Source organism: Staurois parvus, unplaced genomic scaffold (genome assembly GCF_062004578.1).
Source record: "Staurois parvus isolate SC_StPar_1 unplaced genomic scaffold, SC_StPar_1.0 ptg000472l, whole genome shotgun sequence".
NCBI lineage: Eukaryota > Metazoa > Chordata > Amphibia > Anura > Ranidae > Staurois > Staurois parvus.
This window is the reverse complement of record NW_028318268.1, coordinates 2,049,367-2,070,549: the sequence shown is the minus strand read 5'-3', so window position 1 is coordinate 2,070,549 and position 21,183 is coordinate 2,049,367. Positions and strand designations below refer to the sequence as shown.

Sequence of the window (21,183 nt, the reverse complement as noted above, 5' to 3'; positions counted from 1 at the left end):
CCTCCTACAAGCTTTAACCAGTGCTCTGCTGAAGTCACAAGACTGCTCTAACTGCTGATGAGAAAAGGTGTTTAGCAGTTTATATTAACTAAAATAATTTCACTTCCATGTTCTGTGTACTGTGGGAGACCAGATATAGTGAATGCAGGGTCCGGGGTTTAGTAACACTTTAAAGGACAATTCACCTTTTAGAAAAAAAACAACAAATGCACATTTTTTTGCAGGTAAAAAAAAAATGTGCATTTATTATTTTTGTCTGCAGGATCCTGTACCATTGCACCGTGTGAGCCACATTTTGAAAAAATTTGGCTGCAGGGGCCGGTCTGATCGTAACATGTTACACCCTGAATATGGGTGTAACTTAAGATGTTACGAAAGGTGAACTTATCCTTTAAGGCTTGACATATTTGGTAACTATTTAATGCAACCCCATCTTTTATAATTTACCGAACAATTGGGTATTATGCTGTGTGCAGTAAAATTCAGTTTAGTGTGTGTTTTTTTCCTGAAAATATATATTTGATAATCAGTCACATAATTAAAATGCAACATAAAAATTGCAACTGCCACTATTTTATTCTACAGGACCTTTGCTTTCAGAAAAAAAATGTTTGGGGCAAAAAAAAAAATACAGGATTTTAATGTTTGCTAAAAATGTCAAAATGTCTCTAAGCATTTCTCTTGGCAAAAAGTGGTTAATATAACACATAAAGGCCAGTTTCAGCTTTTCTGTTCATCAGACTATTGTAGCCCAATAGTTTGCTCTAGAAAATTACATTTTGTTCTATCTTATTAAATAAGCGTGAATAGGAGATTCAACACTCCATATCCCTTGTAATAATGAACAGTTACGGTTGCCCTGTGTGCGACACATGCCCAGAAAATGCAATCTAAATATTTTGGGAGTGTGTAACACGCCCAATCCCTGCTCCTCCACAGCAGCTCTCTGACAGCATGAACCAACAAAGTATAACAAATAGATAAAACATTGACGCTGGAGAGGTAAAAAGGATTAAGTCCAAATGTTTGGTAACAGTCCAACTGTGTGTGGAGGGGAGGGAATGGGGAGCGGACTGTAAAAAGTTCCAATAGGTAATGGACAACAGACAGCAGCATCAGTGGCAGCACCCTTAGAGTAAAGCTGGACTCTGTAGGCAAGGAAAGAGAAGAGAGGGGCGCCAGACTAAGTGCAGCATTAAAAACTAAGTAATTTATTGCAAGGTAAAAAATTTCAACTAACTAGAAGTGAATTAGGATCAGGTATGTCACCCTAGACGTCATCCTGTATGGGTCCAGGGAGCCAATGGAGAGGGTTCAGGAGTCTGTAATGCAGGAGCTGCAGCAGAAAACCTGGTCTCCTGGGTGCTCAGTGCTTGTTGCGGCCAGTCGCTGGAGGGAAAACCAGCCTGGAACACAAATGGCGCCGGGGCAGACGTGACGTCAGACGTAGGAGCCTGGTGCCGTAAGAGGGGGTGGTTCCAGGCTGGTTTTCCCTCCAGCGACTGGCCGCAACAAACACTGAGCACCCAGGAGACCCGGTTTTCTGCTGCAGCTCCTGCATTACACACTCCTGAACCCTCTCCATTGGCTCCCGGGACCCATACAGGACGACATCTAGGGTGACATGCCTGATCCTAATTCACTTCTAGTTAGTTGACATTTTTTACCTTGCAATAAATGACTTACTTTTTAATGCTGCACTTAGTCTGGCGCCCCTTTCTTCTCTTTCCTGAACCAACAAAGTGATAGCCTGGACTTTTTTACAGAATCACAGAAGCAAATCTTATTTCTGTGTATATTGGCATTAGAAAACCTCTATGTCATACTCCTAGATTGTAAGCTCCCATGAGCAAGGCTCTCCTAACCATCTGGCATTGAACTGTATTGTCTCCCGTTATATTGTAAAGCGCTGAGCAAACTGTTGGTGCTATAGAAATCCTGTATAATAATAATACTTGCTTAAAACACTAACACTGACAGTAATGCAAACCCAGGTATCTATAGCAATAACACGTGTTTTTGCCGCGTTTAACATGCATTTAACCTGTATAACAAAAAAAAAACCCTCTCCAGACGTCTTCCAAGAGATTTTTTTTTATTAACACTTGTCAAAATGCTACAGGCATTACCATACACTTGAATGGAAGGAGTTGACAGGCTTCCACTCCTCCCAGGCTCCACATGTTGCTTCATTTTTGCCGCACTCTGACGCAAAGCAACGCAAATGTTATATGTTTGTCAGATGTTGGAGTTATGATGAAGCAATGTCATTGTTGCTTCATTGTAACTTCTATGGTTCATTCTGGTCAGATCAAAGGCATGACCTACACACTCATGCATGCCGTACAGATCCCTGGCGGCTGTGTGTATGACTGCTAACTGCAACTATTAACCTCCCCAATGCTCCCCACTCCCAGCTTGTCTGTGTCAGTTCACTGACCTGTATATTAGCTTTATGTGTATGCAGCTTGTAACATTTAGATGTGTTTGTTATGTACCTGCTCCCATTCTACCATAAAAGCAAACTATTTGCGACAGTCAATCGTGCCGTGAAGAGTGATTTTGCCTATTTGCAGTAATGTATGCATTGTGGTAACCTCAGACAGATCCTTTCACGACTTCAGTGTGTGAATTAGAAAGTAAACATTTCTCTACACAGAAACGTGCCCAATGCAAATACTGGGAACCCGCCGTGTTCCGTACACCTCACTGATCAGCGCCATGATACTGGCTGATAACGCATTAGTAACAGCTGCTCACAGCAATCCCCGTCATATCGCTGGCTGCTAGTCAATGGGATAGTTTCATCAAACGCATGCATGCACCGAGTGTAGGAACTGCCTAGACGTAGGGTCCCGCCATAAGGAACAAGAATTGAGCCGGATCTAATGGTAGGTAGAGGAAGTTCTTGGCATTCAGAAAACAAACACTACAGCTGATGATTCCAAGTTTTGCATAAACCATTATTGATAGTGTCTAACAAAAGAAAATATTAATAGACATTAAAGGCCTGTTCGCACCATTTGCATTGGGATGCAGTGGGTGAGGTTGCCCATTGCATCCCAATGCAAATGGTGTGAACAGGCCTTTAATGTCTATTAATATTTTCTTTTGTCTGGGGTTGCCCACAGCAGTTCCAACGCAAAGACAAGGCGTTTTGCCTGGTTTGCTATGAAGTCAGTTAACATCAGGAGTGCTGTAGTACTAAAGTATTATTATTATTATTATACAGGATTTATATAGCGCCAACAGTTTGCTCAGCGCTTTACAATACAACGGGAGACAATACAGTTCAATACAAGAGGGATAGGAGGGCCCTGCAGGTAAACCCTCACCTTGTACAACAACCCAATCAGTTTAAAAAAGAAATGAAAGGCAAAACATTTGTGCATAGATATAAAAAACATTATAAATACCTTTTTTCGCTATTTTATAAGTGATCACATACCTCTAAGCTCCTAATGCAGCTGACAACAGACAGCTGGGGAATAGAAAGCATCACACTGAACTTCCCAGTGAATGGCTGTGCAGGAGTGGGGGGGGGGGTTTGGGGTGTGTCAGTAGAAGTCTGATCATTGGAGGAGAGCACACTGAGTTTCCAGGATAGCTAGAGAAATGACCAAGCTAAGCTCTCCTGCTTAGCGTGGTCAGTTTTTAATAGGAAAACAGAGGAAGTGGCAGGAACAACAGAGATTTCACAAAAAGGAAACAATACAAAGAGAGCAGGATACTTTTTTATACTAGTACAGCAGGCACATAGCAGGAATATGAAATGTTGGGTTTACATACTCTTTAAATACTGCATGCAGTACTTTTTTTTTTAGCACTCTGGGTTGCAACACAGACCACTGCAGCGCAACTCTGTTGGAGTGAATACAAGTAAATGAAATGTCACTTGGGACATTTCAATAAAGTTATAACAAAAAAAAAGCAATAAAAAAAACAACAACAACAGTGCGATGTGCCAGATTTGGTGATATTGGCAGGATTGCTCCAAGAGCACACCAGCAGCCATGCACTCCGTTTCTGGTGTAAATGACCACCTAGAAAATCAGACTCTTGCTCCCACATTTAGATAATAGAAATTGCACATATAGATATAACAACTTAATAAATTACATTAGTTTTAATGGAGCATATCAAATGAGAAACAAATCTGGGAATTCCTTGTGTTTCCTATATATATATATATATATATATATATTATACACACACATAGGGGTACATTTATAAAGTATTTGCAGAGCATTCCTCCTTTGAAACTACATTTACATTTTTCTATGCGAATGCCAGCAAAATTAAAAGTTATTAAACGATTTTCTTTCCAGGTCAGAGGTTATTCATTTATAATAGCCTAAATCTGAAAAAAACAGCATTATAGCCACTAGATGAAGTTAATGATCTTAGGAACAGCTCCATCTAGTGGCTATAATGCTGTATTTTCCAGATTCACACTCAGAAATGAAGAACATCCAACCGTGTATTCAATTTAGCTGGCATTCACACAGAACAAATCTACATACAGTTTTTCAGGACAAATAGCTCTGCAAAATTTTATAAATACACCCCATATAGTATATACAAAAAAGGAGATATGGTAGGTCTTCCAAAGAAATAACTGGGATGGTAGCACTATAACATATTTCTACATTTAACATTTGCAAGACTTCCTATGTTATAGCCTCCAAACTGAAGTGGTATCATATGCAAATGTCATACCTGGGAAAGGTCAAAGATTTGATTTTTCAGCTTGGTACTTTCTTCTTTGGTTTCTTGAGCCTTCTTCTCATCTTTGTTCTACAGTATAGACAAACCACAACAAAAACTGTCATTAAAACACATGCAATACGTGATACGTGCGCAAATGGCATAAATTGTGGTCCACACTGCTTTGTGCAATCTTTTGTGTCAGCTGCAAGAAAGTTGTATTGTGACAATGATCCTATATTACATTGCCGAAAATGCAGCAGGTATCATTACAGGGCGGTTTTGGTGCATTTCGTGCCCCATTCAAATTAATGGGATGCATAATATAGCATGACAACCCATGTGCTTTAGCCTCATTCACATGGCAGTCCAGGGCCATACATACCCCGATCAATGTACTTGTGCAGCAGGTACGGCAATGTGTTTGCGATCAGCTCTGGCTGTACAAATCAATGACAGGCTGACACCGTTTTACAGGAAACAATGCATGCAGTTAGGGACAGATGGGAGACCCATACACAGGCAATATCATCCGTGTCTAACCTCAGGTTATTGCTCCATGTTCAATTGCATGTGAACAGCCATGGAGCTTGTCATTGACTTGTACAGGTTGAGTTGCAGAACCTGTTAGTCCTCACTCGCATGGGACGTTTTCATAACGCTGGTAACGTCAGCTTTTTTTAGCATTTTTGCATTAGCGTTTAGTGGTGTTTTGCCACGTTTAGCAATGTTTTCCCATGTTTTTAGCTTTTTTTAACCAAAAGAAAAAAATTTTTTTTTTGGGTAAAAAAAAAATCCAAAAATGTCGGTTGGCGGTGTTTTACCTTACCGCGTTTTTCCACGTTGTTCAGCATTAGAGCGTTTTTATAGCTAAAAAACTTTAGAAACCCACTGATTCTGGGTTTTTTTCCAGTCATAAAACATCCCAGACAGAAAATGTTGATTGCAGTCTATGTGTGTATGGACACATAGGATAACATGTTGGGGGGTTTACTGGCTGTAGAAAAAAACATCAAAAGCCAAAAACAGCCGCTGTAAAAACATCAAGTGTGCATGAGGACCTATAGGTGGCATACAATCCTGGATAGGCACGTGAATGAGGCTTTATAAGCACTGCAATAGATTGTCTTGTTCTTAATAAACCCTAAAGTCAAGTTTCAGGTAGTTCCCAACACCTATATGAGTTCACATTAGCAGACTGGCAGGCAGCCAAGTTTCTGCTCTCCATAAAAAATAAAGAAGACAAGAGCAGAGATTTAGTGCCTCTGTTTAAGAAAAAAAAATTGAAAATGAATTTCTCCACAATGACTAATACAGCGCTGACTGAGGTTTGTTTTGAAGAACTTTTTCTGCTTATGTAAATTCTTTATAGTATGCATGGTCAAGGCACTGGTACACTTTAAAGCGAAGTTCCACCCAAAAGATGAAGCTCCACTTGGTTGCCTCCTCCCCACCTCCACTGCCATATTTGGCACCTTTTGGGGGAAGCAGGTATATGGTTTTGACAGGTACCCGCTCTCACTTCCGTCTCCATTCACTCCGGCAAAGTGAGCCGAAAGTTTGGCCCTCTCCTTCCTCCTGCAGTCTCCTGGGAACCTTCACAGGTCCCAGAAGACTGCTGAACCAATCAGGAGGCACAAAGTGCTTGCGCATGTGCAGTGGGCACCCGGCTGTGAAGCCGCAAGCTGGTGCCCACAGTTGAGATGCTGGCGTCATGGAGAGAAGGGATGATGCTGGTGAGAAGATCGCTGAACTCCTGGACAGGTGTGTGTTTATTAAAAGTCAGCAGCTACAGTTTTTGTAGGTGCTGACTTTTAAGTAAACACAAAAACGGCCGTTAAGCCAGCTTGAACTGCTATTTCACCTTAAAAGTGAAATTCCTGCTGCTCCCCCCCCCCCCCCCCCATTTGTTTTTTTTTGTTTTTTTTTACAGGGAGCGGACACCTATTTCTCCCTACCTCTGCCCACAACCTACTGGGACATGTCACAGGCCCCAGGATGCTGCAGGTCCATGCACAAAGTACAGCATGACTCGCACATTCCCACAGTAATCATGGTGTCGGCAAGGACCTGAAGACCAGCATGGAACTGGTCCGGGTGAGGACACCGCTGGATCCCTGGACTGGTAAGTGTCTTTTGCAGCTGCTGACTTCATTTTTTTTTCCAGGGTGAAGATCCTTTAACGGGCTATATTTTGAAGCAATATTAAAGTAAAAAACAGAAATATATGGTATCTTGTAGTTTACCAGTTCTTATATTTGTTAGCTGCATTCATTTTCTTTTTTTTTTCTACTTTAATCAGGCCAGTAAGTTTATTTTTCAACTTCCTTTAACATACCAAACTGTCTAGCAAAAATAGCAGTTGCAGGGATGAGAAAAAGCACTAACCACTGACAGGGCAGCTTACAATGATCAGCTTTTATTCATTTATGTAAAACCTTTATCACAAAAGGAAAACAAAATGTTTCTGTAACTTCTGTGTTACTGGCAGGATCACTAGCTGAAAATAAAGCCAATAAAAAGAAAAGAAAAGTAAACTAATGGAGCCACCACCTTTAGGCTACTTTCACACTGATCTGCCACAAAAACACAGAAAAAATGCATAGGCGTTTTTACTGTGCTTTTTTCACGCTTTCTGAGTGTTTTTTAAAGGAAACTGCATCACAAACGCTCCTCAGAGGTGTTTTTCAGGCATTTTTTAGGCGTTTTCCATTGATTTCAATGGGATGAGGCGTTTTTTGGATCATTTTTTTTAACTCACCAAAGATGCCCCAAAGATGCTGCAAGTAGGAGTTTTTAAACCGCACCGCAAGCGCAACACCACATACATAGATATACATTCACATACATAGGGAAGCATTATTCTTGAGCTTTTCAGTAGATTTTTTTAATACAAAAACGCTTCAAAAACACCGCAGTGTAAAAGTAGCCTTAAGGATTGGTAAGCTTCAATATATTATATTTTTGTTTCTGGGATTAATATTGCTTTAAGGTGTAAAGTAGCGAACACACAGACCGGAATTTTTACTAACGCACATGAAAAACCTGCCTAACCACATCCACAACAGCAAAGCACTCTGAGTAATTAGACTTCACCTTTTGTCTTTATTTCCCTTCAGTTTATATTTATGAAGAACATAGAGAATACACGCCAGTAACAACATCTCTGCGTACAATTAAAAAGGATGGTATTTCAGACACTGCAGGAATGATTGTATGACTGACTTTGACATTGCGGATGCTACAGCTGGTCAGATACAATGAGGCCGAGTAGGCATTTTCAGATACATATTTATCTTTCCTTAAAATTGATGCTGCTTAATACCCAGCTACAGACATTTTTTGGAGGTTTAAAGTGTAGCCAGGCCATGCTGTGTGTGTCTATGGACACACACAGCCTGGCTCGGGAGCACCCGTATGTGTGCCCACATAGCACATAGCTTGTTATGGGGGCACGCGGAGAAGAGGAGCAGCAGACAGTGCCAGTGGGAGACTCAGAAGAGGAGGTAAGGGACCACTCTCAGGGACCACTCTCTGCAATACCATTGTATAGTGCAGGTATGTATAATAATAAAAAAAAAAATTTGACTTTACAACTGCTTTAAACCTCTTGCTGACTACACATGACCACGTATGTTCAGAAGCGGGGAGGGTGGACCTTAAAACCCACACACCGCACACATGCGTCCATGGTGGCCAATTTTTCAGCTCACAAAACTTGATATGTTACCCTGGCCATCCGGTCAATCCTGGCCTGCAGGTCTGACTTTTCGGTGTCATGCTTCCTTTGTAACTCCTGAAGAGCAGCTTCAAGTCTTTGCTGTTCCTATAAAAAAAAAGAATCAGTAATTATGTCCTTTTCATATACTGATATATGAGCAGCCATGCTAAATATGGTGTTCCACCTCTTTTCCAGCTGTTAGTTTAAATGCTACAAATTTATCAGTATAATGCAAAAAAAAATAAAATTGTAGGCTTCATAAGTATGTAAAAACATGTATACCATGCATGTACCTTAGATTGTACACTCCTTGAGGGTTAGGGACTGATGTGAATCTACAAATATATATGTAAAGTGCTACATAAATTGACAGTGCTATATAAGTACCTGTAATAAATAAATAAATAAACGTACCAACAATCTTTGGCATGTGGATAAAGAGAGCGCTCATAGTTCAGCTGCTGGAACACTCTAAGGAATCACTGGACCTTTAAACAAGAATAATAATATATAGTGCAGCGCTGGTGTATTAATTAAAAATGAACATGCTAAAATGAATACAAATAAAATAGCTCATAAAGTCCTTCCACAATTAAGTGACCATAGGTGTATGAAGGTCTTCCTCCTTATTAAGGTGACTGGTATCAGGTAGAAAAAATGCGCACTCACCGACCGCACATTTTAAATGTACTAACCTGGCAAAGATCAAAGACCACCTCTGATGAAGTGCTGTGGCACGAAAGGCCTCAGGAGGAGCCAGTAGCAAGTGTGACTTCCTAACCACTGGGACCACGAGGAGGTCCGGTGGTCTTTGATCTTTGCCGGGTTAGTACATGTTTATTTTCATATTTACCAGTCTGCTTGACGGCTAACGGTATTTGTGTGTACATGCGACCCTGGCCTAATTACTGTTGACCCAATAAAGTTCTTGAACCTACTACACTATTGGCATTCCCTCTTTCTTGACCCTCTTTTTGGAGGGTTTCAGATCTGCATCTACCACTTCTGGAGTACCTGGGACCAGGAGGGGGACCCCTGCCTGCTTATCGTTTGGAACAAAAGGGCCCTTTGTACCTGGAGGTATAGTACTGCACCCAAGGCCGATGTCAGTATTTGAGAGGGATGGTCCATGTGTCCTTAGGATCTGCATGTCTGGCTGGTTATCCGCATAAGAGTGTACACAGGCGCATTTAAAATGTGCGGTCGGTGAGTGCGCATTTTTTCTACCTGATACCAGTCACCTTAATAAGGAGGAAGACCTTCATACACCTATGGTCACTTAATTGTGGAAGGACTTTATGAGCTATTTTATTTGTATTCATTTTAGCATGTTCATTTTTAATTAATACACCAGCGCTGCACTATATATTATTACCAACAATCTTTCCCTGCGTATTATTGAAAGTGTACGTCTAACCATTTTTTCAGTTTTGGATAGAGCAGGGATGAGTTAGACCCCCTGTCCACGTGTCCAGATCTTTACTGGTGATCACTGTCACCAAGAATGAAAGCGATGTTAGGTCCGAAATTTTAGACTTGTCACCAAAACAGGAGGTTTTGCGTGTTCACCTGTTACAGGGACATCTGTTTAAGACAGGCATTCTCTACCAGCACAACTGTAATGTGGCATTCTTGCCACTGGCCTCAGGTTGCTAGGAGTTCCTTGAACTGTGGCTAACTGATCTTCCATCTGATGGTGCCTATATAGTTTCAGGTCCATTGCCACTTGGCAGAACCACTAGCACGATACCAATAATCCTTTCAGCTGACGGTAAGAGTGGCATTCCAACCAGCACTGTAAGGTGTTAATTCTTTCACTGACCACCATGGTAAGAGGCACTTATGACCCTAATGGACTGATACCTGCACATTTTGTAAAGGGTTCCTCTCAGGTAAAAAGGTTGAGAATGGCTGGTCTAAGAGGTGAATTCCACTTACTTTTTAGTGATTCTCTTACTTTCTGCTGCAACTGCAGAACAGGAAGAAGGAAAATGTCCCCAATGTGACACAGACAATAAAAAATAAACTCACAGACTGTAACCCTATTATAGCCCAAACTAAATACAGTGGGGAAAAAAATTATTTGATCCCCTGAAGATTTTATAAGTTTGTTCACCTACAAAGAAATGAAGGGTCTATATTTTTATCATAGGTGTATTTTAAATGATAGAGACAGAATATCAACCAAAAATTCAGAAAAACACATGATACAAATGTTGTAAATTGAGTTCAGTGAGTATTTCCAGTATTTAAGTGAGTTCAACAAGTATTTGATCCCCTACCAACCAACAATAATTCTGGCTCCCAGAGACTGGCTATGTACTCATGTAGTACACAGATAAGTCCTGCCAATTTAAGAAGGTGCTCCTAACGACAACTCGTAATGTGTAAAAAAAGACACCTGTCCACAGAATCTTTTTCTTCCATTCAAACCTCACCATCATGGGCAACGAGCTGTCAAAGGACATCAGGGACAAGATTGTAGACCTGCACAAGGCTGGAATGGGCTACAAGACCATCAGCAAGAAGCTTGGTGAGAAGGAGACAACTGTTGGAGCGATTATTTGCAAATGGAAGAAATACAAACTAAACATCAATTGCCCTTGATCTGGATCTTCATGCAAGATTTCGCCTCATGGGGTAAGGATGATCATGAAAAAAGTGAGAACCCACCCCGAACTACACGGGAGGTGCTTGTAAATGACCTCAAGGCAGTTGGGACCACAGTCACCAAACAAACCATTGGTAACACAATACGCCGCCATGGATTTTAACCTGCAGCCCCGGCAAGGTCCCCCTCCTCAAGAAAGCACATGTACAGACCCGTCTGAAGTTTGCCAATGAACATTTAAATGATTCAGAGAAAGTTTGGGAGAAAGTACTGTGGTTAGATGAGACCAAAATTAAGCTCTTTGGCCTTAACTCGACTTGCCATGTTTGGAGAAAGAAAAATGCTGACTGTGACCCAAAGAACATCATCCCTACAGTCAAGCATGGAGGTGGAAACATTATGCTTTGGGGCTGTTTCTCTGCTGAAGGTACAGGCCGACTTTGCGGCATTGAGGGGCTAATGGACAGGGCCATGTATTGTAAAATCTTGGATGAGAACCTTCTTCCCTCAGCCAGAACACTGAAAATGGGTCGTGGATGGGTCTTCCAGAATGACAATGACCCAAAACATACTGCCAAGGCAAAAAAGGAATGGCTCAAGAAGAAGCACATTAAGGTCATGGAGTGGCGTAACCAGTCTCGAGATCTTAATACTATAGAAAATGTATGGAGGGAGCTGAAACTTCAAGTTGCCAAGCAACAGCCAAGAAACCTTAAGGATTAGGAGAAGATCTGTAAAGAAGAGTGGACCAAAATCCCTCCTAAAATGTGTGCAAACCTGGTAACCAACTACAAGAAACGTCTGACCTCTGTGCTTGCCAACAAGGGTTTCTCCACCATGTACTAAGTCATGTTTTGCTTGGGGATCAAATATTTATTTTACTCGCTGAACTGCAACTCATTCATATCATGTGGTTTTTTTTTTTTAATTCTGGTTGATATTCTGTATGTATCATTTAAATTACACCCATGATAAAAATTATAGACCCTTCATTTCTTTGTAAATGTGCAAACTTACAAAATCTGCATGTGATCATATAATTATTTTCCCCACTGTATGTAAGTTTTGACAATACATAATTAAAATTCATTATCAGCATTTATAATATGGATTTTTTAAAAAGTAATAAATAAAGCTGATATAATCAATACTTCAAATGAAAAATTACAAAATTGAGTGACTTGTTTATTATGGCCAGCAGAGAATTACAATATTTGGTCTGATATATACAGTAGCTAAGTCACAAGTGATCAAAGACCCTTCTTTCCCAAGAGAAAACTAGTGGAGTCGAAAGAAGCTAACCGCTATTGCACTTATGTACGATGGTACAGAGGGAATGCTTACATTAGGGCTACTATGCCCTCTGCCCCACCCCTGCACCTTTTATGTGAATATAAATTGAACAGCTGTTTGCCATTTATTTTAATCTGTTTTCAGTGTTATTTATATGGAAAAAAAAGGTTTTCAGCTGCCATGATGAATCTGGGTCTTGCACAACCGCTTTACCTTTAAAATGGTCTAGGATAGCCTCATTGTTACAGGTATTCCATTTATTCTATGCCACTATGGGTATTTTCACAGATAAGAATAGAAATGAAGAGGTAGGATACTGTGTATAAGATACATTGGGGTGTAAGGTTCAAGGTGGCTATACAGCATTGCCCCAACACCTCACTTTGTATTATATAGTGAGTCCCACCATTGGTTTTGGCATTGCCATTTTGAAGGATGTTTTAATTTTGCATCTAAAATGAAAAATAAATCTACCATCAATTTAAGGTCAGATTTTGGTATGATTGCTATTTTTGTTTTCCTGCTGAATGATGGTGAGAGTAGTTAATTTTTTTTAATGTAATTAATATAGTGGGTAAGCAGGGCATTTTTATTATAGCAGACAAGATAATTTAAATTATACAGGTTTTTAGAAGACTAAATTGCTATTGCGATCTCTTCTCTTCAAAATAACAACAGTCTGGGTTCTGACGGTTATACTGCCTAATTTTATAAAACCCTCCGGGAGCCTTTAGTACCGATTCTTCCTAAAATGTACAACACAATTTCACCCGACTCTCCTTTTCCACCGCAGGCTTTGGAGGCCCATATCGCAATCTTGCCCAAACCGAGCAAAGACCCCACCTTGTGTAGGAATTAACGCCCCATCTCCTTGACCAATATTTTTATACGCCTATATTCTAAACTGATAGCTACTCGCCTCATGCCTTTATTACCGGACCTGATCCATCTTGATCAGCTGGGCATTGTCCCTGACAGGGAAGCGAGGGAGAACACCCCTAAGAGGCTCCTTTTAATGGAGTATGCCCAACGATGCAAGATACCTGCATGCCTCACTCATATCGGTTGATGCCGAGAAGACATTTGACCAGGTACATTGAATTTTTTTTTAACACACCCTGCCTCAGATAGCTTTGGGACCGAACCTGTTACATAAAATGCTTGTCCCATATAGTTACCCATCTGTGTGTATTTTCTCTAATGGTCTTCTTTCTCCTCCCATACAAATCTGTAATGGCACTCGACAGGGGTGCCCTCTTTCTCCCCTGTTGTAACTCTGGATGCATATTAAGGATGCTCCGGATCTCACCTCTCTACTGTGGACGGACGCTATCCATAGACCCATGACAGATCATTTGCCGACTGTTACCTATGGCACTTTTCGTATTTGGGACTGTTATTTGAGTAAGGGACTACTTTCTTTAAGAGTGAGTCCCCGGACACCATTATTCGGTAATGCATCTTTTTCCCAGACTATTAGAGGTTCTAGATTTCTCTCTTGGCTTAGGAGCACCATTCCTCTTTAGAGCCATATGTTGTCTGGCAGCAATCTCCTCCCTCTCTTACATATACTCCAAAATTGCCACAATCCACAGGGCATTTGGTTGGAATATACGCAGCTGCAACACTTCCTTAGACAACACCCCTCCTCGGCCTCTCTTACTAGAGCACTCACAGATTTCAAGTCATTGCTCTTCCAATTCTCCAGACCTGATCATACACTCTCCCCGATATACTGATTCCTATTGCGAGAATCCTATCCACACTCGCCCTTAGGAATGTCCAAATGGGAACAGGAACTGAGTGTATCGGCGGATGATCTTGATTGGACAACAATATTGGCATTATCTTGCAAACTGTCAGCATCTTCAGCCGCTCAAGAAAGTAATTATTGCATATTCACTATGTGGTATATGGTCCCTCGATCCTTCATAAATTTGATCCCGTTATCCCCGATGTCTGTTGGCGATGTTTGTGGGCTCCTGGCACTATGCTCTGGAGCACTGGCCTTAGCATTATCCTTTTTTGGGACAAAATTCTACAACTATTCACGGATCTAGTGGGTGCCACCTGTGATGAACGCAATGCCCAACCCTGCCCTTCTTACCTACTCGTGACAAAAGACCAGCCAATCTCACACCGTGTTGTCACTTGCGTAACAATGCCACTCTCAGCTGCACCCTGCACAAAGATTTTCCAGCTCGCGGGACCACAATCTAGGTGCCAGCAGCCTGAGAGCGATTGTCACTGGGTTAGGTTAATTACACAATTAACCCTTCAAACTCCAAACTGCCACCAGATAGCTTTGGGACTATCAACCCTTCACAATGTTAGCAAGAACAAATGTGAACAATAAACATCTGTGACACACACTGTCACCACAGACAGGTATATTCAGAGGATTATTATCAGTATCACTCTTCAAGAGATAGGGCTTCTTTAGTTTGCATTAGAATCCTTATAGATAATTTTAATACTTTTCAAAATAGGGTTTATTAATGAAAAGGTCAAATGGTGCAATGTAAATATTTACAGAAAGAAATGTTACAAATAAATAAAGAGAACAACAAAGCAACAGAGAAAAAAAAAAGAAAGGAGTTAAGAAGGCAGATTACTTGCAAAGTCCTTGGTTTTAGTCCAATTGTCCAAGCAAAAACATTGCCATGGCTCTCTTGGGTGTTCCTTGGTTGATGGTAAAATGAGAGCTCCCCTTAACCAACCATGTCAGTCCCTTTTCTGTGACATCAAAGGGGTGTGGACTGAGAACAACTGACAAATCATCCGGTTTAGGGGAGGGGTTCTAGGAGGTCACCAAATTTATGACCAAGTCGCAACTACAGTTTCATACTAATATAAATAACGTCCAGTATATGCAGGTGGTATTTTAGTGACTGGCAAGTTAATATTCAAAATTGTATTTTGAATCCAGGTGTCAGGCTCCGCCCAACGGGATCTCTAGTGGTCCACGGCACGGGGTTTCCCAGGACGCGGAGTCTAAGTCCCAGTCTGCCTTTTCACCAGGGCCCCTGATGGTGGGGATGGACTTGGTGCAAGACTGAAACCAGGTCGCGTCCCTGGGCACCCCCGGCGGCGGCAGAGGGGTCCCGCTGAGGGTATGTGCCCGGGTTGAGCCTGCTGTGAAGGGGATGACAGATCCCGATCCGAGTGGGATGGATGGGATGACAGATCCCGATCCGAGCGGGATGGATGGGATGACAGATCCCGATCCGAGCGGGATGGATGGGCAACAGATCCCGATCCGAGCGGGATGGATGGGCAACAGATCCCGATCCGAGCGGGATGGATGGGCAACTATCAGGAGTAGGCGAGGTCAGACTAGCCGGGTCGGTATTGTGCGGGCAGCGTGGTACAGGGGAGTAAGCGGAGAATGGTTGGGGTCACAAGCCAGGTTCAGCAGGTAGCGGGCAGCGCGGTACAGAGGGTCAGGCAGAAGGATGGTCAGGGACGAGCCGGGGTCAGAGCAGGAGAAGGTCAGCATAAACAGAACAGGCAGAGTTTGGCAACAAGGAAGCGTACTTACAGGAACAGGAACGAGACCTTGCGGCAACTTGGAGATGCACAGGGCAGCTTTAAATAGAGCGCCCTGCTCTCCCATTGGTGCGGCCGCGATCGCTACTGCGCATGCACGGCCGCCGCGATCGCCGAGGATTCTGCGCTCGCCGGCTGGGACGGATCGGTGGTCTGCGCATGCGCGCGCCGCCGAGGACCCGGGATCCCTGACATTGCCCCCCCCCTACGGGCAACCTTCGGATGCCCAACCGACCCCCACTCAACGGCTGGTTCCGAAAAAATTCCCGCACAAGCCTTGGGGCGTGCACATTTTGGGCCGGCTCCCATGAATTTTCCTCCGCCCCATATCCTTTCCATTTAACCAGAAACTGAGTTTGGCCTCCCCTCTTCCTGCAATCTAAGATAGCTTCAACTTCAAATTCCTCCTCCCCATCCACGTCTACTGCCTCCGGTGGCTTAGACCTTTGATCCGGGAAGGGGTCTGGAGTTGCCGGTTTTAACAGGGACACATGGAAGACCGGATGAAGCTTCATAGATTCGGGCAGTGCCAGCTCGTATGCCACCTCGTTGATCTTACGTTTGACCCGGAAAGGCCCCAAGAACTTGGGAGCCAATTTCTTCGAAGGGCAGGACATTTTCAAATTTGCGGTGGACAACCAAACCTGGTCCTCTGGCCGCAAACTCAATTCCCCTCTTCTCTTCCTATCAAACGCCCTCTTATTGTCATCCTGGGCCTTTGCCATTGCTTCCTGCAATACCTTGCTATTGGTTGACAGAAAAGTCAACATATCCTGCGTGGCTGGGACTGCGACCTCTGGGATTAGATCTGGCAGGAATACAGGGTGGAACCCATAGTTTGCGAAAAACGGGGACTGTCTAGTAGCAGAGTGACTTGCATTATTATATGCGAATTCCGCAAGCGGCAGGAGAGTAACCCAGTCGTCTTGGAGGAAGGTGGTATAGCACCTGAGGTACTGCTCTAGGGTCTGGTTTGTACGCTCCGTCTGGCCATTGGTCTGTGGGTGATAAGCTGAAGAGAACGATAACTTAATTCCCAGGGTTTCACATAGAGCTTTCCAGAACCTGGATGTAAACTGAACCCCTCTGTCAGATACAATGTCCCTGGGAATTCCGTGGAGTCTTACCACTTCCTTAATAAACACACGTGCTGTCTCAAGGGCCGTAGGTGTGTCCTTTAAAGGTACAAAATGGGCCATCTTGGACAGGCGGTCTACAATCACGAAGATTGCTGTGTGGTCCTGAGAAGGTGGAAGTTCCACGATAAAGTCAATGGAAATCATGGTCCATGGCTTGTCGGGTATGGGTAATGGGCGCAAGAGACCCCAAGCTTTATTCCTAGTGGGTTTGTTTCTCTGACACACGGGACAGGTCTTTATGTAGGTTTCGCACTCCCTGGCCATATTAGGCCACCAGAAAGTACGCTGCAGCAGCTCCAAGGTCTTACGTACCCCAAAGTGCCCGGCCAGCGGGTGATCGTGGCAGTATCCTAATACCAATGTACGGGCCTCCTCAGGGACCACAATCTGATCCTCCTTCCAAAAAAGTCCTTCCCTATTTAGTAAGGGAACACCAGGTGGACCTTGCATTCCTACGGACGCGGTCTGCAGTTGAGAATGGAGCTCCGATTGGAGAACTAAGAAATTTCCTGGGGACAGGATAGTGTCTGGCTTGGGGTTCTCTTCGGAATCCCCAAACATGCGGGAGAGCGCATCTGGTTTTGTGTTCTTAGACCCTGGCCTATAGGTTATATGGAAAAAGAACCGTGAAAAGAACAGCGCCCACCTGGCTTGACGTGGCCTCAGACGTTTAGCTGTCCTCAGATATTCTAGGTTCTTATGATCCGTAAAAATCAATATTGGGTGTACCGCCCCTTCTAACAAGTATCTCCATTCCTCTAGTGCCACCTTAATCGCCAAGAGCTCCCGATCCCCGATATCATAATTCCTTTCCGCAGGAGTTAGTTTCCTGGAGAAGAAAGCCACTGGGTGCATGAGTTCTTTGATGCCCTTCCTCTGGGACAGGATCGCCCCGACCGCATTCTCGGATGCGTCCACCTCCAAGATATATGGCAAGGACGAATCAGGGTGGCTCAGAATAGGAGCCGCCGTAAACAATTCCTTCAAGGCTTCGAAAGCCCTCTGTGCCTCAGGTGTCCATTGGAAGCGAACCCCCTGCCTGGTCAGCTGGGTGATAGGGGACACTAGGCCCGAAAAGTTCTTAATGAACTTTCTGTAGAAGTTCGCGAAGCCGATGAAGCGTTGGACCGCTTTCTTATCGGTGGGGGCTGGCCAATCTAAAATGGCCAAAACCTTTTGAGGATCCATGGCTATTCCCGTGGGAGAGATGGTTAGACCCAGAAACGAAATGCTACTCTGTTCAAAGCAGCACTTGTCTGCCTTGGCATATAAGCTGTGTTGGCGGGGCCGTTCTAACACGCGCCTCACGTGACCTCTATGGTCCTCCAGGGTTGGGGAAAAGACAAGGATATCGTCCAGGTATACAATGATGAAGATATCTAGGTAGTCCCTGAACACATCGTTTATGAAATGTTGGAAGGTGGCAGGGGCGTTGCATAGGCCGAAGGGCATAACCAAGTATTCAAAGTGTCCGAATCTGGTACGGAATGCTGTCTTCCACTCGTCCCCCTCTCTGATACGAACTAAATTATAGGCACCTCTTAAGTCTAGTTTAGTGAAGACAGATGCTGACTTCAGCCTCTGAAACAGCTCGGGGACGAGTGGTAGCGGGTAACGGTTTTTTACTGTGACCTTATTCAAGTCCCGGTAATCTACGCAGGGCCGGAGGGACTTGTCCTTTTTCTCCACAAAGAAAATGCCCGCCCCGGCTGGTGACGTGGAGGGTCTAATAAACCCCTCATGGAGGTTTTCATCTATATACTCTTTTAGTACCCCTAACTCCCGCTCGGATAAGGGGAATATCCGCCCAAATGGGATTTCCGACCCTGGGAGGAGATCAATTGGGCAGTCATAAGCTCGGTGCGGAGGGAGAGTGTCCGCCCCCCGCTTGCTAAACACATCCAGAAAATTATGGTAGACTGACGGAATGACTTGCGCCTGCTCTGCATCTGTCTCTAGACACAACAAAGTCGGTGGAATCGGGGAGATCTTAGGGAGGCAATGCTGCTGGCAGTATGGGGAGAGGAACTGCATAGAACCCGCCTTCCAGTCCACCTGGGGATTATGGGCTCGTAACCACGGGAGCCCCAAAATAATTGGAAATAGTGGGGATGCTATGGCGTCCAACCGAAGGAGTTCTTCATGATGGGTCGATATGGTAGTACGGATAGGTGGGGTCTCGTGGTCCACCACCCCTGACTTAATACGTGACCCATCTGCTAGAAAAATATTCAATCCCACCTCCTTGGTTTTGTTGCTGAACTGCAAAGTCTAAATCTATGAAGCAACTACACGCCCCAGAATCCACAATAGCCGTGGTCACCACTGTTCTCCCTGGCAGCTGAAGTGACACAGGTACCGCTAGATAACTAGTATTGCCCACACTGTTAGAAGTGACTGTAGAGAAAACAGCGGAACACTTACCCCTCTTGACTGGACAGGTACGTACCACATGGCCTGCTCCCCCACAGTAGAGGCAGAGATGGTTGGTAAGACGCCTCTGGCGTTCCTCAGGCGTAAGTGTCGGTCGGATCCTTCCCGATGGCCCGGTCTCGGGTGAATCCATGGCAACCTGATTCTGGCCTGCCGGCTGTAACTGGGTTGAGGCCTGAGGGGGTGTTCCAGTTGATCCTTGTCCTTGGTTGCATCTTTCCTGCCTGCGCTCCCGCAACCAGTGGTCAATTCGAATAGTCAAAGCTATCAAGGCCTCCAAAGTGCTAGGTATGTCTATTCGGGCCAATTCGTCCTTCAGGGATTCAGCTAACCCTACGCGGAACTGGTGGTGCAGAGCCGCCTCGTTCCATTGGCAGTCACTATGCCAACGCCTGAATTCGGCGGTATAGTCCTCCACTGTCCGGTGACCCTGCCTGAGTGTATATAGGGCCCTCTCGGCCGTTGCGGTGCGCAGCGGGTCGTCATACAAGAGGGCCATAGCCTCAAAAAATACCGTCACTGACTGCAATAGTGGGTCTCGCTTCTCTCGGAGACGGTGGGCCCAGTCTTGGGGTCCCCCCTGTAGTAGGGAAATAATGAACCCTACCCTCACCGATTCGGAGGAAAAGGTCTGAGGCTGGAGGTCAAAGTATAGCTGACAGGAGTTACGAAAGGCCCTGAATCTACTTCGGTCTCCGGAAAAACGTTCCGGTGTGGGGACACGGGGTTCTGGTGCGGGTAACAACCCCGGAGTCTTCCTAATGGGTTCCCCAGACCCCCTGGTAGAGGTAGCTAAGGTCTGCATGCGTCTGTCCAATACCGTATAACCTTCCTGTAGGCCCCTAATTCCCAGTGTAAGGGTCTCCATCTGTTGGCAGATGTCGTCCAGAGGGGAAGTTCCCCTTCCAGGCTCAGTCATGGCCGCAAGGTACTGTCAGGCTCCGCCCAACGGGATCTCTAGTGGTCTACGGCACGGGGTTTCCCAGGACACGGAGTCTAAGTCCCAGTCTGCCTTTTCACCAGGGCCCCTGATGGTGGGGATGGACTTGGTGCAAGACTGAAACCAGGTCGCGTCCCTGGGCACCCCCGGCGGCGGCAGAGGGGTCCCGCTGAGGGTATGTGCCCGGGTCGAGCCTGCTGTGAAGGGGATGACAGATCCCGATCCGAGCGGGATGGATGGGATGACAGATCCCGATCCGAGCGGGATGGATGGGATGACAGATCCCGATCCGAGCGGGATGGATGGGCAACAGATCCCGATCCGAGCGGGATGGATGGGCAACTATCAGGAGTAGGCGAGGTCAGACTAGCCGGGTCGGTATTGTGCGGGCAGCGTGGTACAGGGGGAGTAAGCGGAGAATGGTCGGGGTCACAAGCCAGGTTCAGCAGGTAGTGGGCAGCGCGGTACAGAGGGTCAGGCAGAAGGATGGTCAGGGACGAGCCGGGGTCAGAGCAGGAGAAGGTCAGCATAAACAGAACAGGCAGAGTTTGGCAACAAGGAAGCGTACTTACAGGAACAGGAACGAGACCTTGCGGCAACTTGGAGATGCACAGGGCAGCTTTAAATAGAGCGCCCTGCTCTCCCATTGGTGCGGCCGCGATCGCTACTGCGCATGCGCGGCCGCCGCGATCGCCGAGGATTCTGCGCTCGCCGGCTGGGACGGATCGGCGGTCTGCGCATGCGCGCGCCGCCGAGGACCCGGGATCCCTGACACCAGGGATACCAAACA

The 21,183-nt window shown here is 44.8% G+C and overlaps 1 protein-coding gene across 2 annotated transcripts in view; it reads right to left on the bottom strand.

The window, feature by feature from the left end:
• LOC149452441 (ras and EF-hand domain-containing protein-like) overlaps positions 1–21,183 on the bottom strand; it is a 109,205-nt gene that overhangs the window by 46,696 nt on the left and 41,326 nt on the right. For both annotated transcript variants that reach the window (XM_089689385.1, XM_089689386.1), the window contains exons 4-5: positions 8,438–8,533; positions 4,720–4,797 (exon numbers count right to left, since the gene is read on the bottom strand). In XM_089689385.1, coding sequence (XP_089545511.1) covers positions 4,720–4,797; positions 8,438–8,533 — 174 coding nt within the window. The remainder of the gene's footprint in view (positions 1–4,719; positions 4,798–8,437; positions 8,534–21,183) is intronic.